The 27,122-nt window shown below is 43.6% G+C and overlaps 1 protein-coding gene across 1 annotated transcript in view; it reads right to left on the reverse strand.

Moving 5' to 3' along the window:
- The window catches only part of UBASH3B (ubiquitin associated and SH3 domain containing B), a 109,215-nt gene that overhangs the window by 38,861 nt on the left and 43,232 nt on the right, over positions 1-27,122 (reverse strand). Inside the window, exons 2-4 of the mRNA XM_048827438.2 lie at positions 5,518-5,571; positions 4,548-4,734; positions 1,563-1,761 (exon numbers count right to left, since the gene is read on the reverse strand). Coding sequence (XP_048683395.1) covers positions 1,563-1,761; positions 4,548-4,734; positions 5,518-5,571 — 440 coding nt within the window. The remainder of the gene's footprint in view (positions 1-1,562; positions 1,762-4,547; positions 4,735-5,517; positions 5,572-27,122) is intronic.

Genomic DNA, 27,122 nt, shown 5'->3' on the forward strand with positions numbered 1-27,122 from the left:
ACTAAATGCGCTTTCTGTCTGTGGTGGGGGAAAAAGCTTGAGGTAGTGAGCTGAGCAGGAACTTGTAGCCTCAGAGACAAAATGTCTGTTTGAAAGGTTAAAGAACTGTCAAATGTCAACTTCCCTTCCAGGAGATAACACTTCAGAGCAAATGGGTTGTGCTCTTTGAACTGAAAACAATAGGTTCTGTGAAGAGGTACTGAAACCCCAGAACACGTGGTGGGGTATTCCTCTCTCATCTTCCTAGCCCTGAAGACTCGCTTAAAAATCCAACATCACTTCCCTGAGCTTGAAAGCCCTACTTCTGAATGGCATCAAAAATTTTGCATCTGAAAATGCTCTCTGGGGCACCTATGAACAGAGGAATCACTAAAGCGGAGCAGAACAATGGGCCATCTCGGTCCTGTCTCAGACAGTGGCCAAGGCTGAATACTTCAAAGAAGGCGAAATTCCCACCTTCCCAGACCATGCACCAAACTGGGCAATACAATTGCATGGAGGGTGCAAGGAGGGTAGATAACACTGACACTGACTAGGCTCCTGATTCAGCAAGGCACTTGGGCGCCTGACTAACTTTAAGCACGAGTAGTCTTACTGCTGTCAATGGGCTAATTACCTTGCCGTATTGGGGATGGTATTTCTTACATCTTTCCCCTCAGAGTCGAGAATAAAATTCAGGAGTCCGGACTCCCAGCTCATGCACTAGCTATTAGATGTCACTGCTTTTCTACGGACAGCATTAAAAAAGCTTCTTCCTCAGGGTGCCTCCTGTTAGCCTAGTGTTTTGTCATTGGCTCGTCACTGTAAAATGGTCAGGCTTGCCCAAGACGATGGTTAGTGTGTTGCCATGAAAATGATGCCCTTTGAAATAGACATTACGGGTTAAGTGATAGGCTAAATAAAGTGTATATCCTCGTCCCTGGCATCTTGGATTACAGTTATTCACTGGACAAAATTAGCTATTTGTTTTAATAGTCACTTAAAAGGGCTTCCTTTATGATAAAGCTTTTTTTTTTTTTTTTTTTAGCATAAATGAAATATTGACAGAAGGGGAATACAATTGTAAGAAGAGCATGTTTTGGGGAGGGTAAATTTAGTGTGAGGACCAACCTTGGGAACCAAATGAATTTATTCAGTGTCAGATCCTCAGCTGGTGACTTGGGTGGAGTTTTGCCAGTTTACACCAGCTGAGACTCTGGCCCTTACTATTACCACAGAAGGGATACTGTGCAGGGAGTGACACTGCCCCACTAAAAGTGCCTCAACCCTGATTTGGAAAGACCACATCTGCGGGAAAACAGTTCAGTCTCTCTTCCCCACCCAGTCTTCAGTCTAGGCTGCTAACAAGGAGGCCAGTTGTGGTGTGGGCATCTGTCCCTTAAGGATTGGACTCTGATTCCTAAACAGCACCTCCAGAGGTTCTGTCAGGACCTTCTGGCAAGATTTTGGCAGCACAATGGGTGCATTTTACCATGACATACCAGGAGTATTTGGCACTAGTCAAGCTAAAATGCTTGGAGCCCCTATAGCCTGCCTTTGACATTTCTTTCCCGTGTACTCACCCACTTTAGAAGCAGCTTCTGTAGCAAAGTCCGCCGCAAACTTCTTGAGGACCTCAGCGCTGTCCTCCTTGACGAAAAGCCCAATGAAGTTCGAAGATGTGTAGAGTTCTAAAGGCAGGGGAGCAGGGAATTTGCATTTCCATCGCATCACTGTGGCATGCAGGGCTTCATTGAGCGCATCAATTTTGCTGTCTTCGCACTGCCGATGAAAGCAGGACACATGTTCCTTAGGGGGCAGGAATTCATTCACTGGGACCGTATATACCCTTGTAGTGTACTCAGAGAAGAAAGGAAGGGTTCAGGGTGATGGACCTGAATGGTTTTACACCTTGGACTTTCATAGAAGTAGAAGAATGTAAAGAACTAGCATATACATCAAACAAAATGAAACAACCAAGAGCTGAGTGAATACAAAAAACTCTTCCATGGATTTGCATTCAAATGTTTCAGCTAACCAGCTTCAGAGGTATTCACTCTCCTGTTGCATTTGTTGTATGGCCTAGTGGTTGGGGTTCCCCTGAGACCTCTTCCACTTGGTTCCCCAAGAACTGAGCTCATCTCCGCTCGTCACTCAGGCGCCTTTATTTGGCATAGAGCAAAGTTATGTTGAGTTGATTAGATTCAAGCATAGGGGTGGGTGTAGGCGGACCACACCCCCAAAATTACGCAGCAAACCTCTTCCTTTACATATGTTTACCATACATTGCATTTACTATACATTACATTACACGTTTTGGGATTGGCTTGGTAACTTTATAGGAACCAATCCCAGGACAGCATGCACTGTCCATACACAACTTACTCTTTACCTCACCTTAGGTTCCAGGCTTATCTTATCCATTGCTATCTCGTCCATTGTAAATGGTTCCCTGGGTGTTCCCCTTTATTTTAGCTAATACAGACATTCTGTTTACAGATTACTGATCCATTTACCTCCCTAATCTTGTCTCCCAAGAAATAAAGACGCATCCATATCTAATTACTCATGGCAAACCAGGCCTGTACCAGTGATTATCATGTTTCCAACATGCCCATCACCATAGTAGCCTTCCAAAGTTAGTTACATCAGTGACCCTCTCCGAAGAAGAACTTTCTCTTTCTTGTGATTCCCAGAAGAGATGGGTCAGGTGTCTTGCTTTTCGACTTTATTTTTCAGAAGTTTTACCATAGCCATTCTTATATAGTCGAATACAATGACAAAGCAGGAGTACAGCTTTAATCTTAACACAGTATGAAATATTCATAGATAAATACTCCTGAGTATAAGATAAATAATTCCCGAACACCCCCCACACTTTTCCCCAGAAAAGAAGCATCAGAAGCCCAATCTAGCGGGAGACTCTTGGTAAAGCTCTCAAGAGCTCCATTCATAGGTGGAGTTTGTGCCTCTATAGGTTAGTGTTAGTTTTTTTAGCTTAGCTCAGTCAGCCAATCAAAGAATGTGTGCGTGGGGCAGGGGATAGCAGATTTCCCTTTCCGTCAAATGACTCTTTTAGCCACTGAGTGCTGCAGCAATCCATTTCCTGGCATTACTCAAACAAGGTGGATTTCCTAGAATGCCCAAAACAGAGGCTTGATGTGGGGGAAACCTCTACCCCGGAGCACCAAACGCTTTCTTCCAAAACATGGACATATTTTGCCATTCAAAGACTATCCGAGACAGGTTTGCATTGCAGCTGCCACAACTCCAATATTTGCTATGCGGGGCGAGTCCAGCTTTAAGCATTTGCCCAGGAGTCCGATATCATCTCTTTAGAATTTTGTTCTGAATGAAATGCAAAAACAGAACTGGATGTTCTGCACATACAATGCCAGATATTGTCCCACCTGTCAGAGCAAAAGGAAATGTTTAGCATCTTCTCCCATTTTTCTTGCATGGTACAGTCAGTAGGATAAATCAAGGAGTTCACCATTTGTATGTGTTACCCACAAAATGTTTTTGGCTAACATACTTTTTAAGGTGCACTTTAAGTGGATTGTTTGTTGTCTGCCAACAATTCCCCACCTCCTTTATAATTTTGAGTCCACGCTTATTATAGAAAGGACCTTGCTCTATTGGGTAGCTGGTGTTTCTCATGAAGATATGTGAAGCAGGCTAAAGATGTCTGTTCAGTAATCTCTTTTATGGTTAATGTGTCCATGGTTAGGCAGGAAGATTTGAGTTTTGAGCTATTAGTACATTAAAATTGCGGGTTATTCCAGTTTGGTACCGAAGGAGAGCTGGTGAGATTAAAAGTGGTTATGGATTTGATTTTCTTTGGGGAAAGGCCAGCCAAGCAACGAATAAGATTGTGATATGACTGCCCTAAGTACCGAACAGTGGCCTCTTGGAGGAGCATCTGTGTATAGTCTACTTAGTGAGATATGCGGATGATATGGTGATGAGAACTTTAGCGATACACGTGACAATCGTTAAGACCATATTGATGCCGGTCTGTGACTGATACCAATTTAGTATAAGGGACTCATGAATTCTCTTTTGAGCTCTGCCATTCATTTACTCTGTGACCAAGGGCAAGTCATGTCACCCCTCTGTGCTTGTTTCCCCATCTGTAAAGTGTGCAGAGTGACACTTCTCTGCTTCAGCGGGGGGAACTGTGAGACTTAATTAGTGCTTAAAAAGATCCCTGGATATAGCACCGTATAGAAGTGCAATGCATCAGCAGGACTTCCAGCAGGACACCATCTCCTAGAACTCTAATGAAAAATGAGCAAACATATTTTTCAGCAGATTTCAAGGACCTAGTCTCCAGTGATATTATTCTGTTAAGACAGTGGTGGCTTGGAATGGACTTGTTTAACAAACATTTTGCTTCCCAGCCTGGTGTGCATCAAGCAAACCCAGTAATAATATTCCCTGAATTCCCTCGAGCACAAAGCATTTTACAATGAGTGGAGAAATATGTAACTCAACCTGCTTGAACCTGGTAATGGTTGCTGCCAAAAAAGACGCACAGGACAATTGAATGAGAAGTGCTGGCTCACCATAAAGAACTGGCAAAGAGTGATGTGTGGGAAGATGTTGTGAGCCTTGTTCTTCCCACAGATCTGCTTCGACTGCTGCCAGAAATCAGAGAGCTTCTGAGCCAAGGGGCCGGTGGGGCGCAGGTAGAGGACATATTCCCGAGGCAGGGGGTCATCAAGGAATGGGTCCCCCACATGAGAGAACAACCTGAGAGAGAGAAGGGAAGAGGTGGTTATTCAAGAACAGCAGAAATATTGAGTAAGAGATTAAATTAAAAAGACCCATATTTTTGTAGCAGAAAGAACCAAAATTAGAGTTCTTCCCCACTCCCCACATGTTACTAGCCTTGGGGCCACTGATCTCCAAGGGACCAGGCATGGAAATGTACATTCCTGCTGTCTATATGTCCAGTGTGGCCCAGTTATTATTACTAAGTAGGAGGGAAGTCTGCTTTTTCAGTTAAGTCTCTGGACTGGGACTCGTTCAGTCTTTGGTTCTGCCATAGGCTCTCTGGGTGACCTTGTGTCAAAAGTGCTTAATAATTTTGGGTACCCAATTTGAAACATGTTAAAGGGGCCGGATTTCCAGAAGGCAGAAGTTTCAGTACTCTCTGTAAAACATGCCCTTTAACTTGTTCTCAGTGCGGACACTCAAAACCGAGGCACCCAAAAACTCTTGTTCCCTTTGCGAATTTAGATCTCAAACTCGCACAACTGTGAAGTGGGGGTGATAAAACTTCCTTTCTCTCACCTTTCTTGACCTTGCCTATTGAGATGGTCAGCATTTCGGGGCAGGGACTGTCTCTGACCATATGTCTTACGGTGCCTAGCACAATGAGGCATTGATCTTTCTTGTGTCCCTTAGGTACTGCCCTGGTATCAACAAACAATGACGTGGAGCTTCCATAAATAACATTTCACATTACAGTTTGTAAAGTATGGTAAATAAATCTTATCCACTTTTAAAAATTATTTATTACTTCATACCAACCAGTCACATGCTGCTTGGACACTTCTTCCGCCAGTGGATGTCAGTGCTTTTTGTCTGAGGAGGGGGAGGAAAAGAATATTCCACTGTTAGTGTTAATGGGTAGACAGAAAGTGGATAGTAACATCTGCTGCTTGAATTGGACTCTGCAGCCACCAGAAACCCTGGTACCTGTGGTTCTGGATTTGCAGACAGCGGCAATAACTAAGGGCCAGAGTCTGATGTCCTAACTCCCGGTGAATAATGCATTTCTCAATGAATGCTCCAATTTAACTCAATGAAACTATTTGTGGAGTCAAGTGCAGGTAGATTAAGGCAATCCAGGCCCATAGACACGCCCCCTGAACTGATGCCCCACCCACTGCACCATGCCCCTGTTCAAGGTGGTAGTGGCAAGGGCCATCCAAACATGGACAGTCTGCTCAGCTGTTGCAGGTCCAGCCACCGCTGCCAGGCTGAAGTTTTGCTCCTTCCTACCCACTACTTCCTGTCCTCAGGTGAGCTGGATTCCTATGGGAGAAGAGAGAACTCAGCTCCTCTGAGCAGTGGCACCATTGTTCGGCTTAAATGAGGGCTTGAGTCAGACTCTGGCTTTAGCTAACCTGAGCGACAAAGTTAATGTCAACTGTGGCACCAAGAACAGTCAATGGGGCAGAGGGCGGTGGAGTTGCTTTCTCTGAAAGGCAGCAAGGTTAGAGCAGGGGCAGAGACGTGCCGTGCTGAGATCACCTAAACCCAGTCACAGCGTTGAATGCCAGATCTTCCAATTTTATTGTCAGCCTCATGATATTTAATGTCATACGTGATGCCCCGGCTTCTGGAGACATGTGATAATGTGAGACTCTCAGCTTTCATTTTAAGAAAAGTATGTTTCTAGTTTCAGAGTAGCAGCCGTGTTAAATAAATTAGTTAGTCTCTAAGGTGCCACAAGTGCTCCTTTTCTTTTTATGTTTCTAGTGCTCATGGTTGCACAGAAAAGTTTGAAAAAGTGACCTGAGCACACTCCAAAGGCTTAAAAGCTAGGAGTCAAACAAAAAGTACTCCAAACTTCTTTTTTTAGAAAAAAACTTATAATTGTTTTTAGCCAATCTTGTGACTTTCTGGGATCTGACTCATGATTTTGGAAGGTGAGGGGTTGACAACATAGCATTCACACATTGCCTCATTGCAAGAATACCCGGCTTAGGAGGTATATTCTCTCTTCGGGTTTTCATTGTCAAAGGGCTGCAGTGTTTTATTTACAAACACAGAGAATATGGTTTCCCACTGCTTACAAAAATGTCTTCCTGCTCCCTGCTCAACCTCTTAGCTGCCCCTATGGCACTTCACATGTCATATCAGCACCATTTGTAAGCAGGACTTATCTAAATGTGAACATACATGGAATCTGGATCTATTCCAAATGCACCTTATTTCAGACTCAATAAAATTAAATGTTGCCTGATCAATTTACACAAGACAGCGTGCAGTGTCTGTTTTCTTTCTCTTTCACATGGTGTGCTTCATGATAGATAAACCCCTTTGTTTCAGATCCGTTGCTAACAGGATTTTAAAATGACCTACTTATTGGCCTTTTGATCAGCATGAAAATCAAAGGGGATGGATATGAAAATATGGGGCATCTCATTCAGCTTTAAGAAGAGCAGAGAAAAACAACCACCACCAGGGGGCACAAAGCAAATATTTTCAGCCTGGAATAACCTAGGGAAAAACTACTAAATGTGTTTCAGAGTAGCAGCCGCGTTAGTCTGTATTTGCAAAAAGAACAGGAGGACTTGTGGCACCTTAGAGACTAACCAATTTATTTGAGCATAAGCTTTTGTGAGCTACAGCTCACTTCATCGGATGCATAAAAGTGGAAAATGCAGCGAGGATGTTTTTATACACACAGACCATGAAAAAATGACAGGTTTCAGAGGAACAGCCGTGTTAGTCTGTATTCGCAAAAAGAAAAGGAGTACTTGTGGCACCTTAGAGACTAACCAATTTATTTGAGCATGAGCTTTCGTGAGCTACAGCTCACTTCATCAGATGTTTACTGTGGAAACTGCAGCAGACTTTATATACACACAGAGAATATGAAACAATACCTCCTCCCACCCCACTGTCCTGCTGGTAATAGCTTATCTAAAGTGATCAACAGGTGGGCCATTTCCAGCACAAATCCAGGTTTTCTCACCCTCCACCCCCCACACAAATTCACTCTCCTGCTGGTGCTAGCCCATCCAAAGTGACAACTCTTTACATAATCAAGTAGGGCTATTTCCTGCATAGATCAAGGTTTTCTCACATCCCCCCCACCCCCATACACACACAAACTCACTCTCCTGCTGGTAATAGCTCATCTAAACTGACCACTCTCCAAGTTTAAATCCAAGTTAAACCAGAACATCTGGGGGGGGGGGGGGGTAGGAAAAAACAAGAAGAAACAGGCTACCTTGCATAATGACTTAGCCACTCCCAGTCTCTATTTAAGCCTAAATTAATAGTATCCAATTTGCAAATGAATTCCAATTCAGCAGTTTCTCGCTGGAGTCTGGATTTGAAGTTTTTTTGTTTTAAGATAGCGACCTTCATGTCTGTGATTGCGTGACCAGAGAGATTGAAGTGTTCTCCGACTGGTTTATGAATGTTATAATTCTTGACATCTGATTTGTGTCCATTTATTCTTTTACGTAGAGACTGTCCAGTTTGACCAATGTACATGGCAGAGGGGCATTGCTGGCACATGATGGCATATATCACATTGGTGGATGTGCAGGTGAACGAGCCTCTGATAGCGTGGCTGATGTTATTAGGCCCTGTGATGGTGTCCCCTGAATAGATATGTGGGCACAATTGGCAACGGGCTTTGTTGCAAGGATAAGTTCCTGGGTTAGTGGTTCTGTTGTGTGGTATGTGGTTGTTGGTGAGTATTTGCTTCAGGTTGCGGGGCTGTCTGTAGGCAAGGACTGGCCTGTCTCCCAAGACTTGTGAGAGTGTTGGGTCATCCTTTAGGATAGGTTGTAGATCCTTAATAATGCGTTGGAGGGGTTTTAGTTGGGGGCTGAAGGTGACCGCTAGTGGCGTTCTGTTATTTTCTTTGTTAGGCCTGTCCTGTAGTAGGTAACTTCTGGGAACTCTTCTGGCTCTATCAATCTGTTTCTTTACTTCTGCAGGTGGGTATTGTAGTTGTAAGAAAGCTTGACAGAGATCTTGTAGGTGTTTGTCTCTGTCTGAGGGGTTGGAGCAAATGCGGTTGTATCGCAGAGCTTGGCTGTAGACAATGGATCGTGTGGTGTGGTCAGGGTGAAAGCTGGAGGCATGCAGGTAGGAATAGCGGTCAGTAGGTTTCCGGTATAGGGTGGTGTTTATGTGGCCATTGTTTATTAGCACTGTAGTGTCCAGGAAGTGGATCTCTTGTGTGGACTGGACCAGGCTGAGGTTGGTGGTGGGATGGAAATTGTTGAAATCGTGGTGGAATTCCTCAAGGGCTTCTTTTCCATGGGTCCAGATGATGAAGATGTCATCAATATAGCGCAAGTAGAGTAGGGGCTTTAGGGGACGAGAGCTGAGGAAGCGTTGTTCTAAATCAGCCATAAAAATGTTGGCATACTGTGGGGCCATGCGGGTACCCATAGCAGTGCCGCTGATCTGAAGGTATACATTGTCCCCAAATTGTCCCTACCCCCCCCCCCCCCCAGATGTTCTGGTTTAACTTGGATTTAAACTTGGAGAGTGGTCAGTTTAGATGAGCTATTACCAGCAGGAGAGTGAGTTTGTGTGTGTATGGGGGTGGGGGGGATGTGAGAAAACCTTGATCTATGCAGGAAATAGCCCTACTTGATTATGTAAAGAGTTGTCACTTTGGATGGGCTAGCACCAGCAGGAGAGTGAATTTGTGTGGGGGGTGGAGGGTGAGAAAACCTGGATTTGTGCTGGAAATGGCCCACCTGTTGATCACTTTAGATAAGCTATTACCAGCAGGACAGTGGGGTGGGAGGAGGTATTGTTTCATATTCTCTGTGTGTATATAAAGTCTGCTGCAGTTTCCACGGTAAACATCTGATGAAGTGAGCTGTAGCTCACGAAAGCTCATGCTCAAATAAATTGGTTAGTCTCTAAGGTGCCACAAGTACTCCTTTTCTTTTCATGAAAAAATGGGTGTTTATCACTTCAAAAGGTTTTCTCTCCCCCCACCCCACTCTCCTGCTGGTAATAGCTTATCTAAAGTGATCACTCTCCTTACAATGTGTATGATAATCAAGGTGGGCCATTTCCAGCACAAATCTAGGTTTTCTCTCCCCCCACCCCACTCTCCTGTTGGTAATAGCTTATCTAAAGTGATTACTCTCCTTAAATGTGTGCAGCTCCTGCTAAACTGATCCCGTTCCCGTCCTGATTTTTCCCTTTTAAGTGCATAAATATTCCCTGTTGTTCTAACAAAGATTAAATAAAAATGCACCAAAGTGTTCTGTTGTTGAGCAGTCAGGAAAATACAGGAGGAAATCAATACACTGCAATTTAATTTTGGATAGCACCTGTTTATCCAAAAAATGTTTCCCCAAATATCGATATATTGCACTGAAAAGCAGTTATACCTGAGTGGGCAATTAGTCTACGGAACTCATTGCTACAGTATGTCAATGAGGTCAAGAACTCATTAGGATTCAGAACAGGAGTAGATGTTTATACGGATATAATTGTGTATATTAAAACATGAAGAAGAACTTTGGAAAGGATAGAAACCTCATGTTTCAGGGCATAAGCTGACCTCTCATAATTGTGGGTCAGGAGGAACCTTCTCTGGGGAGCAGGTTATCTCATAACTCCTACTGCAGGGGTGTCTTTCTCTGAAGCAACAGGTGCCACCCACTGCTGGAGACAGGATACTAGACCTAGATAGGCCGTTAGTCTGATCCAGTCAGATATGTGTTGCCCAGCACACTGCCTGCTGTACAACGTCATGGGGAAGGAGAAGGTTTGACGCAGGGCACTGGGACAAAACACGCCTTGTGCAGCAGAGACTGCCTCAGTTTCGAAGGATGCCTCCAAAATGTCATATCAAGGGGGACCCTGTGTCACTGTCCCATCAGGAGAAAGGGGACTGAGCGGATCCCACTGAGAGGTGAACCCCAGTGGTTGCACCAGAGAGTCTACAACATTGAAATTCAGGGCTTTGAAGCCTTGAATAATAAATCATATACATACAGTGGCATCTTTCCCAGGATCAAGCAGCAGAAGCATTCAGCTACATGGACAGCTTCTGTAAAGGTAGCAATTCTGCTTGCTGTCCTCACAACAGGTCCAGGAACATGGGGCTGGGACCAGCTTAGGAAGTGGCTGGTTTTATTTGCCAGCTGTTAAACTGGTCTAAGCAGCTGCCTTCATATTCTTCTATGGAGAGTATAATCTGTCTCAGAACTCTATGCAGTAAAAATTTGCCTCATGACAGGAAAAGCTCTATTCAGCTGCTAGCTGATACCCTCAAACTTGTTAAATATTATGGTATGGCTTATTGTAAAGTGAAGACTTCCTGACATCTTTAAACTGACCGCTGACAGTGCATGTAGGCTGAGCTGATAGAATCAATAAGAATATCCTGCATTATTATCTTCTGAGGGAACGTACAGTTGGGGTTGGAGAACATACTGGTTTCAAATGAGTGCAAAGGGCCTGGAGTCAGCACTTCTGGGTTCACGGCTCTGTGAGGGAATTAGTCTAGTGTTTAGAACCGGGGAATGGAGTCTGTGCTCTCCAGCATTATACTCTTAGTTCTGCCAACGGCTCCCTGTGAAGATTTGCTATGCCTTCATTTCCCTATCTACCTTTAGTTAATGTTTTTGAAAGCACTCTGATATCCATGCAGGAATAGCATGGACATGCATGAATGAGAGAGACTCAAACCACTGAGTTGGCTACATTCCCTCTATTCAGTTGTTTCTCCCCACCAATACTTGCTTTCATTTTGAGAAATTAAGAGGAAGGCAAAAAATACTGGTGCAGAAAGGGCAGTGTTGCAAATGTGTGATTATGAAAACACTTCCTACTCAATGTTTGTGCTGCCCTTATCTGCCAGCATTCCATTGCAATCAGTGGAACACTGGGACATGACTCCTATTAGGACATAACGTTGCATAGCGTCATCGTGTCCCTAGTGTGTTCTACCTAGATGCATTTTGTCTAGCATAGCTCTAAATGACTCACACAGTGAAGCTGTGGAAGACTATTCCACAGTTCTCTAAGCCCTGGGGATGCAGAGCCTGGGAGTGCCAATCCTCAGCTGGTGTAAACTGTTATAGTCCTATTAACTTTAGCGAAGCTTTGCCTGTTTATACCAGCTACATTTCTGGCCCTAGAGTTTCCTTAGCTCTGTTTCTTCCACTCGCTTCCAGTCAAACTTCCTCAGACCAACCAAACAACTCCCCTCCCCTCCCTTCTTGCTTGTTTACATTAGTGGCTCTCAACCAGGTGTACAAGTACCTCTTGGGGGACACAGAGGTCTTCAGGGGTACATCAACTCATCTAGATATTGGCCTAGTTTTACAACAGGCTACATCAAAAGCTCTAGCGAAGTCAGTACAAACTAAAATTTCAAATAGACAATGACTTGTTTATGCTGCTCTGTATACTATACACTGAAATGTAAGTACAATATTTATATTCCAATTGATTTATTTTATAATTCTATGGTATAAATGAGAAAGTCAGCCATTGTTCAGTAACAGCGTGCTGTGACACTTCTGTATTTTTATGTTTGATTTTGTAAGCAAGTAGTTTTTAAGTGAGGTGAAACTTAAGGTACGCTAGACAAATCGGACTCCTGAAAGGGGTACAGTTGTGTGAAAAGGTTAAGAACCACTGGTTTACACCCTTTAAAATGCTGTAGAAACGTAACTCTCCACACCATAGACTTGGTGCATCTAATGCATTTAAGTTCTGTTGCATCCACAGCAGCAAATCTCCATTTACATTAAAAATTTACTTCCTGCAAAGCCCCACTTGCTTTGAAACGAGCCATTTCTCCATTGCATAGTGCGGGCTGACAGGCTGGCTGACGCCCCTGATTTACTCTCTCCAGACCCCAGAGCAGATCATTCGAGGCATCATGCATTGTTTAGCGGGACATAGCGTGCTGCCACCCACCCCTCTTCCATTCTCTTCGTGAACCTATGAATGTTTTCTTGGAACGAGTGGTACAATAAAGCTCTGTTAGAATAGACAGCAGCTCTCTCTCCGCTGCCTTTTGTACTCAAGGGATCCAGAAGGACGTTAAAAAATGTTAAGGAGTACTTGTGGCACCTTAGAGACTAACCAATTTATTTGAGCATAAGCTTTCGTGAGCTACAGCTCACTTCATCGGATGCATACTGTGGAAAGTGTAGAAGATCTTTTATACACACAAAGCATGAAAAAATACGGGGAGGTATTTTTTCATGCTTTGTGTGTATAAAAGATCTTCTACACTTTCCACAGTATGCATCCGATGAAGTGAGCTGTAGCTCACGAAAGCTTATGCTCAAATAAATTGGTTAGTCTCTAAGGTGCCACAAGTCCTTAGGGAGGTATTTTTTCATGCTTTGTGTGTGTAAAAGATCTTCTACACTTTCCACAGTATGCATCTGATGAAGTGAGCTGTAGCTCACGAAAGCTTATGCTCAAATAAATTGGTTAGTCTCTAAGGTGCCACAAGTACTCCTTAACATTTTTTTAATTTTTCTTTTTGCGAATACAGACTAACACGGCTGTTACTCTGAAACCAGAAAAATGTTAGTCTGGGCTAAATGCACCCGTGTTCACGAGCAACTTCAGAAGGTAAATGCCTTTTCTTTCCCCCTCCCACCCTTCCGGTTCTGTCAGGGAGCATCCCCCTGCCCCCACTTCCACCCCCACAGCCCAGTTTAATTTTCAGCGCAAGGAAGGAAACACTGTGTAAGGTAAATTTTTGTCATGGCATTTGAGGCAGAGAAACGGTTTCTTTCCATGCTATTTAGTGCAAGGGAAAGGTAACTGTGCTTCAGACTGATGCCTTCCCTGTCACCACAAAACAGGGACAGTAAAGAATTCCCCGCAAATGCCCTGTTCGTTAGCCATCAACTCAGGCCCGGAAGGGATATTCCTCAAGGTGCTTAGTCTCCGCAGCACCGTTAGCACTCAGGCCGACACCTTCAAAGCTGGGTGCTGACAGCTAGGTACGTGCATTTATATGCAGTCACCTAAATAAATGAGCTGATCTTTACATCCGCAGACCACCTGCTGTGGGAGCCGGTGGATCGTATTCATCCCCTCTGAAAATTACTGAAAATCCATAGTCAAGCCACCTCATTAGGTGCTTAACTATAGGCACATGGGGTTGAAATTTGTTGTCTGATATGGAGGCCGGTTTCAGTTGGGTGGTTTTGTGAAATGGCTACTTCAGGTTAGGACCTAGACTGAGCCCACCTCAGTTCTGACAGGTCACCAAGCAGCCATCAGATGATAATTTCAGGTCGTGACTCACTGGAGCTGGACTCAGCATGGAGACCTACAGGTGAAATGGCTTCACAGAGCATTACTAATCCTTTGAGCCTTGTGGCTTTTAACAGACTTAACACAAGGAGTCACTTCATCCACCACCACATGCAGCCACCTCTGAGGTGAGATCGAGGCACGTGTTTAATAAGGACACAGTACAACGGTTCGGAGCAGGAGGTGGTGAGGATACTGCATTCAAATGAAATTACAGAGGGGACTGAGAGTGGGCAAGCTGGAATTTGTTAACCTCTATCATCTCTCCTGAAAGTGCCGTAAGATCTTCAGCCATCACAAATCTTTGGACTCTCCAGTCATCTGCGTGCCCATTAAAACCTTGCTAAGGCAGCAATTTGGTATCAAGTCAGAAGGAAGAGCACCCACTTCTAAATCACCAGTAAGCTTCTGTTTAAATGGGGGGTTCTAAATCACCAGTAAAACAGCACCTAAATGTTCCTAGGAAGTCTCGCAGCCAAACTCTCCACCCTGAGTTGTAAGATCTTGCAAGGCCACAGCATAAATGGTATATTGCTGCACAGGGACAGCTGAATAACACCTTAGCAGTTAATAAGTAAACAGCACACAATACCCATTTCAGCCCACAGCTGTTCAATGGAAAAGCATATAGCCCTGTGTACTACACAACTTAACTCATTACTGTAAAAGGATTTTGGCTTCCTGTAATTTTCATGGTGGAGAAAAAACAGTAACGGGGGGAATGTCAATTCAGCTTGGAAATACATGTCAATAAACATAAAGCATAATGGCCAAAACCCATTTACTTCAAGGGAAATGACTTTCAGGGAATGATGCATTAACCATAAAGAGAAACTTCAGTCTCAGTAACAGCACATAGAAATCTTTTCTCCTCTCGCTAATTGCTCTGCTTTCTTACTGGAGCCCCATTTAAAAGAGAGCACGCCTTTGCTATCAATGGTGTGGCAGCTTGTGGGGTAATGAATTAGGAGCTAACAGGTACTGGTGGAAATGGCCTTTTCATCTTCAGAATGAAATGTCACAGTGGAAAAGGAAAAAGGAGAAACTACTATTTTTGGAACAGCAATGTGTCTTTCTCTGTGGAGAACAAATTCTGCCTGCTGTGCATTTTACAGAACAATAAAAGCGACTGTATTTCCTGAGCCACAAAAGGACACTATCCAGAACTGGGGGTGGGGACGGGATGTTCAAATCCAGAAGAAGGAGGGTGTTGTGGTTAAGGCACTAAACAGGGGTGCAGATCTGTGCTCAGTTTCTTGCTCTGTCACAGATGCCCTGTTGTGATGTTGGTGTCTCAGTTCCCCATCTGTGACATGGGGACAATAATCATCCCTATCTCCCCCCTTTTGTCTGTCTTGTCTATTTAGGGGTCAGTCCTGCAAGGTGCCGGCCCTGCTCCAGCAAAGGACTTAAACACATGCTCAAACCTATTGACTTCATTATCATTTCTCAGTTCACTTATTTAAATAAACACCCCTGTGTCCTCCACTTCACTCTAGCCCTTCAGGTACTACAGAGCAGTGGAGACTTCCTGTCTTAACATCTCCTCCTAAACACCGCCCCCCCCCCCATTAAAATACACAGAGCTCAGAAAGAGGAAGGGCTGAGTAAACCCCAGTGGGATTTGAACCTACAGTTCCAGAGAGTTTATTGCTTATCCAAAATTGATGTTTAGGATATAATTAAACTGTCCCCACTGGATGCTATATAGAGCTACGTGAATTTCCCCATATCTATCCACTCTTCTTCTAAAATTGTAATATGAGCAGAGGGTCAAATTTTGCCCTTGGTGATACTGCGTGCTGCATGTTTGTCAAAAAGAACTTGGTCCATCGTATGTGCCTGTGGACACAAGCACAAATATGCTACCAATATTCTCTACTTCTGAGCCAGCTAAAATGAAGCCATCAGCCCACGCAAGCATTGTGGGATTTGTGAATGAGCATAAGCATTAGAGACAGTAAGGGGGAAAAACTAAATCTCCTATTTTATGATGGTGCCTCATGCCTGTACAAATGTCTTATCTGTGAACAAAGCTCCTCAGGGGGAAGAATTCATCATTTTAAGTAGCCCCTAAATCTCTGGTCCATAAAATATTTAGCTGCGTAAATAAGGGTTTGTTGGAAACTGCATTAAACATGATGGAAAAATCTGGCTCTTTCCAACATTAGATTTGGTTTGTAGCTGCCCGACATGGCAAGGTAAGAATTATGGAGTCATAATTTATGCCAAATGGGACTGTTTAAAAGAAGAGTGCTATAAAGTGGAGTGTTTTTGTTGTGATTATAAAATATATTTATTTTTGCTTTTAAATATATATCTATATTTAAAGTTTAACTTTCCAGCTTGCTGTGGTTTATGGTCAAAGAATAGAATATACAATGCTGCTGGCTCAGGGGACTTATAACAGGATACAGACCTTTTCAAGATTAAGCTCAGCAGTAGAACAGATTGGAATGTGCTTGTAAACTGTATGCTGTGTCCTCCTGAGTGGTTTCTCCACCTACAGCCATAACCACCTACTACTGCTTACAGATAATAGCAGTATTCCTTTACTTTAAGTGGCAGAGGTCTTAGCTTTGGGGCAGAAGTCCCTGGTTTCAAACCCTGGTGATGACCAGTGAGTAAAGGAGAGTCATTGTGTATCCTTTGCAAACAATTAATTTGCCAGGTTTGGGCCTTTTTTCTATTTTTTTTATGAATATTCATTTTTCAGAATTATTCACCAAATAATTTTTACTAGCAAAGGTGGGAAAATGGACACATTTGTCTAATTACTGCATTCAATAAATAGTTGCAAGTGAAATATCTGACCCTGATTCTTTCAGGCAGTCTAATTCCTTGATTATTTGATGGGGGAAAATGCTAAAATTCCTGAATAGTTTATCAACCACCTCCTCTAGTTTTTCCCCAGACATATTCGGGCATGTTGCAAACAGTTTGAAGAGGTTGATCCTCTGAGTATTCAATATTCAGAATTCGCTCTGTGTGATTGGTCACCTAAATCACATGATATTGTTTCTGATGCCTGTTCCGATGACCTAACCACTGTAAATAAGCTGAGTGCACACAGAAATCCCTAAGGATTCCGTTCCTATTGGGTGCTGGGGGGAGGAGAGGAACAAGTTCCTACTAGATTTTCCTCTTCTGCATACATTTTAAGAACTAAACTTCATAGGTGTTATTGCAGGCAAGTAACTCCCATGCTGTACCATACTGTTTTGGTCAGACACGTAAATTTCACTCCCTTCAGTGGGCTTTGTGTCAGTCCCTTAAATATTATCCTAGCTTATTCTGCTGCTACTTTTAACACAAAATGTGGGACCCACACTCCTCCCTAGCATTTGGCCAAATAACTCTAGTTGCCGCTACAGCAGTCACAAGGCTGGGGTGTATTTTCTGCTGCTAAATCATGAGACCCATTAAAAATACACACACCATTTGGGAAAATCTCCCTAATTTAGGTCAGCAAATACCATAAACAGGTCACAGCTCTGCAAAGATCTCCCCACCCCCTCTGAAATACAAGAACCTTCAAATGAACATTGTTGCAGAGTGGCTGCACAGTCTACAGATAGACTGGAAGATTTTATCCCCTAGGTCAAATAAATATTTCTAGAACGTACATGACAACACAGTAAGATTGAGGGTTTCTTCCTGCCTTTTCCCTGAGCAGTGGCTGCCATATCTCAGTACTCATTAATACCAAAGGCAATTAATAGAAAAGAGAGGGAAGTAGGAAACCCAACCAGAAACAGGATTGGTAAGCACGCTGTTCACATTGTGAATTTACAGTTGCCATAATTAATGATGTTTTCGTGAGGGGGTGATCCAGCTGCCCAAAATGCAATCCTGCCATGTGACTATTTTTGTTTCAAGTGGAGAAGAGTTGGGGACTGTGTGTGTGTGCGTGCTCTATTTTTTTATTATTATTATTTATTAATATTTTAGTTACGTAACCTCTTGAAGGCAGAAGACTCATATGTGCTGCAGGATGTTTTTCTTCTTTAACACATGTGCACCAAGACATCCCCTTAATTCTTTGCTTTGCCAGCTTGTTAAATCAAACCCCAAAGAGGGAAGTACAGCTTAAAAAAAAAAGCAATCTGCAAAATTAGAGGAATCTAGCAGCCATTTTATGTTTATAAAGAGAGACGCATTCATTCAAAAAAAAAATCTCTTGTTTAAAGCAAAATGACAGCGTGGGCCTCTGGATAAGTCGGGGCCTGGACCTTAAAAGATCTGGATTCAGTGCCCAGCTCTACCCCACACTCCTTGTGTGACCTTGGACAAGTTATTTAGAGCCAATTTCTCAACTGTTGTACAATGGCATATCTCCATCAAAACCTCCATGTACCTCTGTTCCTCTTAATGCCTCTAAAATGGAGGAAACAACACTTCCTTTCTCCCAGTCTATCTAGAATGTACAGCACCAAGCACACAAGGCTTCTGAGCTAGGTTGGGGCCTGGAAGTGCACTGTAATGCTAACACCACGTGAATTACAACAAGGAGCCTTTAGACTACAGTATTTCCCACCTCAAGTGTTTTGTTTTTTTATTAAATAAGTTTTGGATTCTTTTTGTTTTCTGGGTTTTTAGTCTTTTGAGTTGACATTTTTTCCCAAGCTTTTCTCTGCAACCATGAGGCCAGCAATAACTACTACTGTTTTTTTTAATGAAAGTTGAAATTCTCTGGAAATAACATGACTCCAGGTGTTGGGCTTTAAGAAACACCCCACATATCAAGACATATGAAAAAAACACGCAAGTTGGCAATACTTACTAGTGGCGGCTGAACGGCCAAAGGTTCAGAATTTGGGATCAGGCAGGCATTGAGAAAAGGAATGCTAGATATACGAATAGTTTAACATTGGTGGGTGACATTAAATGTATACTCGAAGAGAAATTAGGTAACGCCCTATCTCTGTTAACTCATTTACAGGAATCTGAATTTTAGTAAACTCATCGAGCTGTTCTATTTGATGGTGCAAATGCCTTCAGATGTACAGGTTGTAATAAATGGAGTCACTCCAGTGTTATTCCCCTGTGGGCAGGGGGGTAGTCAGTAGAAATAGAACTCATCATACTACACATACTGCATTTGATGTAATAGTGGCTTTAAACCCGGTCTAATATTTTGCACCACAGCTGAGACTCGAGCAAGCTTTCGTTATTCAATTTTTTTTCTCAACAGTGTGAGAGATCGAGTTTTTCCCCCACAAATACTAATACAGTTTTAGCTAACCAGGAAGACAATGTCTTTGCAAGGAGCCAAGTTAGAGGATTAAATGTGCTCAAATGTACCATCTGGAGTGACAGTGATAGCCAGAAAAGGAAGTGGTTGTCATATTGATTGGAAATAAATAAGTTCCTTCACAGGGGTTGAAGACAAATGTGATGCTTTCTCTCTTACTCCTGTGTTCCTCATACAGAAATGACCAGGAACGGAACAGAGATTTGCACCATCTCTGCCCCTTATAGCAAGGGCCTTTTATTGTTAGAGCAGGATCCCATCATAGGTAGCTTTCTGACAGATCATGGATCTATTATGAATCTTCTCAGAGCGAGGAGACGGGTGGGTTCGCTGGCCGTGGCAGCTGCTACTTAATGTGCTAACCATAATTGTGTCTCTGTTATTTTGCTGTCTTGTCTCTCTGTCTCTGTGTTCATCTGCAGCTTCCCATCTTATATGTGGACTGTAGGCTCTTTGGGCCTGAGATCATCTTTTCGTTAGGGGTGCTTTATAGTGTATAGTGTGTACTGTAATGTATAGTGTGTATAGTGTCTAGTACCCCTGATTGGGGTCACGAGACACTACTGCAACACAAATAAGAACTATGATGCAGCATGCCCCAGTTCTATTGCCCGATGTAGTTATCTCCATTTTACAGATGGGAGGGGGGGGTAAGACTCAGAGAGGTAAAAAGAAAAGGAGTACTTGTGGCACCTTAGAGACTAACTCAGAGAGGTAGTGACTTGTCCAGAATTGCACAGTGAGTCCTGGAAGAGTGAAGGAGAGAGGTCTCCTGACACCTGGCCCTAGGCTCAACCTAAAACCTAGAGAGGAGCAGATTTTGCTAAACACACTGAGATTACAATCTCGCCCAGAGAGTTCTGGGAGAAAGAGACACTTCCCTCCCTCCCCCCATGGCCATTTCCTAGTGTAGCCCCAAGTTTTGCTTTCTGAATGGAGTTTTTGTATCTCAGAGGTCTTGAAGAGAAAAAATAAATTCAACAAGTAGCATTTTAAAGTGTTGGTGTTAACATTTTCCAGCATCTCAGGGTTTCAAAACAGGAAACTTGGGGGCGGTACAGTTGCTCAATTTGTCAGACAGATGCTGTTCTATGAAGTCGGTTGCACAGAGTTACACCAGGAACTGCAAGTTTAAAAGCTGCCGCCTTAGTAACTTCCTGGGGTGAATTCTCAATGTGATGCATCAAGGTTTTGGTGCGTTACTTCCACCAGCAGCAGTGGGAGACACTGTGGGCTAATTCCTCCTAACCCAACCCCACCATGTGTCATGCTGAGAATTCACTTTCATTCTACAGAGACTAACAAACCAGTTATGGGGAGGGCTTCCCAGCTCAACTAAGACGAAATAAGCATCAATGTGAATAGTTAGAGGCTGAAAATAAAGTGTCAGTCTACTGTATATTGAATCTGAAGTTAGAGATGAGCCCTGTGACACAAAGTTCTGATCCAGATCCAAACTTCCCCACAGATTGGAGTCACAGATTGGAATCGAGGACTTTGGCTCAAGCCATTTTAAGTGAAAATGTTGAAACATTTGCCTTGTATTTGCAGAAACAAAACAAAGACCAAACTTGCCAGGAAGTTTGCAAAACGTATGAGCAACAAAATATAACATTAAAATTCCCCACTCTCAGGAATGGGCATGTTTGTTTATAATGTAGATTTAACCCAACAAGATACAAAGTAATTGGAGACTATGGATCCAGTTTACAAATAAGCCGTCCTAATTTATTTGTTGATGTTCAGATTAGTACCTTGAAAGGGAGCATAATTGAAGATCTAAATGCAGGACATGGATAAATTATTAAGATGCATACGTTTGAAAAATGGACTGTAGGCCTGATCATAAGAACACAATTGCTGCCTTACTGGGTCAGACCATGGTCCAGCTTGCCCAGTTCTCTGTTGCCAACAATGGCCCATACCAGAGTTTCAGGGGGAATGTACAGAACAGGGTAATTATGGATTGATCAACCCCTGTCTTCTGGCAGTCAGACATTTAGGGTTGCCTGCCTGATTATCTAGTACCTATCGATGGATATAACCTCCATGAACTAATCCAGTTCTTTTTTGAACTTACTTATACTGTACTCCTTGTGCATGGAAGACTCCCCCCCAACAGACTTGTGTACGAGTGCAAAGAACCTAGGTACATGCAGATCAAGTCCTTATTTTGGTCCAAAGTGCTTGCATCCCATTTCTTGTGGAAGCATCTGTTTATTATGAGGGATGTGTAGGAAAGCACTTGCAACACGGCTGAAAAGGCAAACCCACAAGATGGAAATAGGGAAGTAGATGCCCCAAAAGGAGGCTAACCACCATCTGACAGCTAAAATGACACACAAAATGCAACAGTAAGGAAGTCTGAGAAATAAAGGAAGGTGGAAGGAAGAACGATGGGATGCTAATACAGTTGGTTTAGATGCCAAAGCAGAAACTCTGCTCTGGAGAACTCTGTTCAGGAACTTTTTTACTTTGTCTTTTAAATAATACCTCCTGGGGCTGTGATCTTGTTGGGATCCTGCAAGCTAAGTAGGTTCAGACCAGTCCAATGCTTGAAAGGGAGACCTCTGAGAAAACCCCAAGTGCTTAAGTTACTCAAAGTGTGAGGCACACTTCCCTCTGAGTCAGTACTGAATCAATGCCATGGCATAATGCTGGGGGCTGGGAGCATTTTAGTATTAGAATGTGCATCCTTTGGCTGAGACATCAAGCTGCAGTCTTGACCTCTTATTTTTATATATATGCACTTCAATACAAAAGTTAAAGATCACATGGAAATTTCCATAAGAGTAAGGCAGTTAGCTAGCAGGATTTGGGCCAAAGTTCAATTTAGGTAACTACATCCTGTCTCCTTAAATTCCATCCGTAGATTTAAATGGATATGGTATTGATGCTATCCTGTCTTCAGATGTTATTACCTTTGCTTGACCCAAGATGTTAGGATGGCACCAGTAAAACACCAGATGTATCAGAACTTTTTGGCTGGGGCTCCCCATTGGCTTAACTCCACTCCCTTTGAATACCAGCAGAAGTAGATTTATGCAATGCTGAAACCTTTTAAAAAACGAACCCTTTGACTTTGATCATGTAGAAGACCCAGATTTGAGTGATACATTACTATAGCAATGTTAGTCTCTTTTTCCCACCACGCCACCAGCCTTAAAATCATTTGATGGTAGAGTCTATAGAACAGTAAAATTATTTTACTGTTATAAAAATGAATTCCGTTGTATACGTCTGCAAACTGGAAGTTTTAAATTGTGGGCCAGATTCTAATTTCAGTTTCATCAGTGTAAATCTGGAGAGTGTCTGCTGAGTTCAATGACGTTATTTCAGCTTTACATCTTTGAAGGCATATCTTGGTTCTAAGTTTCCTAAATGTCTGAGAGTTAACTGTGGGAGGGGTTAAGACAAGGCCAGTGCGGGAGGGGGGATATATAATATATATGAAGTCTAAAAGGGAACAGGAAATAAGGAATGGTGAGAAGGAGCAATACTGAGAAACACTGAGATAAAGAAGGATCCCAAGACACAGTGAGAAACTCTTCACAAATGGGGGGAACATTTTTCTCCAAATACTTTTCTGGTTTTATCAAAGCCAAAGTTGCAGTAGGATGAGATCTTGATGAGTCTTACTGGTAGCGTGAGTTGTCTTTACTCATGAATGTTATCTCATTGGCCTGAACAGGATGACTCAGAAGAGGAGAGACTACATATGGAAGTAAGGGTTTGTAGGATGGAGCCCTTAAATGGCAAACTAGAAGGCAGAAACAGGCCACATCTTGAAAGCCCTTAATCAGGCCTGGATTCAGAAAGCACCCTTGTTCAAGGAGGGTGCATGCACGTGCCCTTAACTTCAGGCATGAGCTTAAATCCCATTGACTTTGCTGGGATTTAAGCATGATCTTAACATTAAGCACATGCTTAAATGCTTTTTTGAAAAGGGATGGAGCTAAGTACATGCTTCAGTGTTTTCTCAGATCGTGGCTTGAGGCTTTATTCATTCTTCATTCAGGCAAAACTTCTAAGGATTTTAAAATGAACACTTGCCAGGGTAAAAACATGTATAAACTGGATAAAGGCCCCTAGAATTGGTGTGATAAAGTACCAAATCAATGTGTATTTGCTAGATTGGAATTGCTCCCATTTCTTTACAGTTAATTTAAAAATTGTAGTATTAACTTTAAATAACCAGCACAAGCCCTTTACCACCCCCCTCTCCCCATATACAGGGGCATCTTGGATGCAGTTTTCCCCTGTAAGCATCTATTTCCCCATGACCCACTTCCCACCCCTAGACAAGAGCTGTACTGTGAAAGGCTGTGTGGTCCAGTCACTGAGAGGCTGGACTGGTGACATGGGTTCTAATCCTAGTTCTGTCAGTGACCTTGGGTGGGACACTTCACCTTGCCATGTTTCTGTTTCTCCCTCCTTTGTTTAGACTGTAAACGCTTGAGGATAGAGGCTGTTTCTTGTATGTTTGTATAGCACCTCGCACAGGGGGGTTCTGATCTCCATTGGGCACTAACATCATACTCTGAATTACCAGACCATCTCACTCTTTCAGTCTCTTCTCCATCTTTCTATGAATAAACCCAACCAGGGCACGATTTTAAAGGGCTTGTCTTCGCTGTAGTGAAAATTCAAACTGTAAGGCAAGTTTTGCCCCAAACCTGAACCTGTCCACACACAACGGTCTCTAACTCTAGTGAGGCGGTGCTGTACACTCAAGCAAGCTGGCCTGTCTGGGAGTGGGTGGAAGCTGATGTGCTCCTGATGCCCAAGCAAGCCATGCCGTGGGCACGCAGCTACAGCAACTCCTCAGACGCTAATCCAGTCACTGAGCTAATCAAATGCGTCCGAGGAAGGTAGCTGCGGCTCCCGAAAGCTCGTGCTCAAATAAATGGGTTCGTCTCTAAGGGGCCACAAGCCCTCCTGTTCCTTTTGCGGATACAGACTAACCCGGCTGCTGCTCTGAAACGTGAGCTAATCCAGCCACTCTGTGCTGCTCTCAGGCTGCTCTGTGTGTCAGGTGCCATTCAGCAGCATGGTGGCTCTCCCTCCAGCAAGGCTAGCTCAAGGGCAATAACTTGAGGTAACTGTCGCACGTTAGAGAGGCCCTGTAAAGGCTCAGTACCCGGCATCTCTGACTGAGAACGATGGCAGCTACTGAGCACTATTGAAAATCTGGTCACTTCACGGAGGTGCCTAAACAGGAGCAGAGCTCTTGTGAAAATCTGGCTATGAAGGTGCTCGGAAAACGGCAGTCATGTGTTATATTTGGGATTGTCCTTCAAATTTGGAACCCGCTTGAGCTCAGATTGTGAAAGTCCCAGAAGCCAGCTCTGTTCTTTATTCTTCCGCTCCCCCGGCTAATATCACAAGTGTACCCTGAACTTCTGGGAGGCCATAAGGCTGATCAAGCAAAGGAGAAAGAGTCAGGAGATCTGCGTTCGATTTCCAGCTCAGACTCTCTGTGCAAGTCACTCATACTCAAAATGACTTATTCATAAAAGTAATATAATATCTACGGGCCATATCCTGCTGCCCTTATATAAACTGTTCTGTTGACATCTATGGGTCTTCGCCAGCAAGTAAAGATTGTGAGATTAAGGCCGCACCTTTGTAAAGTTCTTTGCCTGTAGAGAGGCTCAGATGAGAGGTGTTATCTAAGTGTAAGTATTATTATCATTTTATTCTGTACAACTGCCAAAGACCGATAGAAAGCACCCCACTTTAGCATCTCTCTGCTAAAGAATATCACCTTCCAGACTGCTTAGCACCTCACCTCACTATCAGGGTTGGCTCTGAAGCCAAGTCTGGGGTAAGAGACTCAAAGGCCTTGCCATTTTAAACTCTTCAGTCACGCTAGCATAATCTGGTTGCCATAGCATAGTTCTCCCCTGCTCTAGAGTAGAAGTAACAGACGTGGGAGAGTATTTCTAAAATTATTCGTCATGCAGAAGTTTTACAACTGATCCAGATCTAGCTATTTTGCATGAGTGTTCAATAGCCCGACAGCTTTCTAAGAAGTGCAAATTATTCCTTGCATGAAAATGAAATGCTAGCAGTGTAACAGCATCACAGTTCAACCTGAGGCCACAGCTCTTTGCATCACGCTGACTAGGCAATCTATGACTTGCAATGCCCGTTCCTTGCAGGCCAGCTTGCCATCTATCACGGTTGCACTTAAATGGCTTGCTCTCCAGATGGTGGCTGATGGCATGTCAGCCAGTTCAAAGTGTGTCCCTAACTGCGGCATTAGCAAGTTCTACACTCAGTCAGCAGTGGTACTCAAGGAAGGCACAGTGCAGCATCACAAAACACCACCTGTGCTGCATCTAGCCCCTACCACTTTCTACACTGACAGCTCTTGCACGTAACTGTGAGCCTAAAAGTGACAGCCATCTAGAAAAGGCGTAGCATGGGGGAAGAACTGGCACGAAGGCTACATCTACACTTGCAGATGTAGCGTGCCGGGAGTTAAACCAGCCCTCGGAGACAGCAGCGGGGAAAACGCTGCTGTGTGTTCACACTGTGCTCGTTGTGACTGTGGAGCATGTCCACATTAGCAGCTCTTGCAACGCCACAGAGAGCAGTGCCTTGTGGTAGCTATCCCAGTATTAGGGTGACCAGATGCCCCGATTTTATAGGACAGTCCAGATATTTTGGGCTTTTTCTTATATAGGCTCCTATTACCCCCAACCCCCATCCCAATTTTTCACACTTGCTGTCTGGTCACCCTACCGAGCATGCAAGTGGCTGCAGTGTGCTTTGGAAAGGGTTTGCAAAGCATGGGGGGGCAGAGTGTGTCAGCATGCTATCTTGTAAGTTCAGACAGCAGCAGGGGGAACCCGACATCAGCCCCCACCCTCCCACCTCTCTCTCTCTGTCTCTCTCTCACACATGCATGCACACACACACGCCTGCCTCTGCAGCAGGAGCATTCCACAGTAATGGTTTACTTTGTGTCCCAGAGCAGATAAGCATGCCGGCTGTCAGAAATGGAGCTTTGAAAGGGGATATCCGCATGCCTACAGCTGAGTTGGAAAACAATGACCAGAGTGGCCACTTGACTTCAGGGGATTATGGGATGTTTCCGGAGGCCAATCACAGCACAGTAATGCAACACATCATCCACACTGACACCCCAGCGCTCCAGTCGGGGCGCAGAAAGCTTTCTGCTTCTCATGGAGGTGGATTACCAGGAGCGCTCCAGCTGCGGGGTCCAGGCACTCTAAGTGCCTTGCCAGTGTGGACACCTCAGGAGTTAAGGCGCCCGGTGCCGATTTAATGCGCTCTAACTTTCAAGTGTAGCCGAGGCCTAAAACTCTCCTGGTTTTGAGAGTCTGCTTTACTATGCGTGCTGCTATGACTACCGTAGAGTGTCTAGACTGATGCTGGCTTCCTTTGCAATAAATATTGAGGAGGTGTTTTAAGAGGGGTAGAGAAGAGGAGAGAACACCAATTAAAAATGAAAGCCATTGCCGTAGTTGACGCTAAGGAGTTGACGCTAAATAATTTTGCAGTAAATCATGAATACCTAATGTGCATATAAAGGAGAGACAGTCCCTATGTGATTTTTTTTTTTAAGCAAAATCTCTGTCAACCCATACTTCCAAGAAGCTCTGTCCAATGCATTTCTTTGGAATTGAAAGATGCATGCCTATTTTTACCCCTGAACAGCCTTATTTATTGAGTTCAGATACTGGCACGGTGTGTGCTGCATGTTGAAGCTGCTCTTTATAGTTTGGAGACCAGCATAGCTGCACTATTGCCAGCCCTAAGCATTCAAAAATCTTGACTCAGTCCCCACCAAAATCATTAGATTGGCTTTTAAAGAGCGTGAGATTTAAAAAATAAA

The sequence above is a fragment of the Caretta caretta genome, chromosome 22 (assembly GCF_965140235.1).
Source record: "Caretta caretta isolate rCarCar2 chromosome 22, rCarCar1.hap1, whole genome shotgun sequence".
In the NCBI taxonomy this organism is placed as follows: Eukaryota; Metazoa; Chordata; order Testudines; family Cheloniidae; genus Caretta; species Caretta caretta.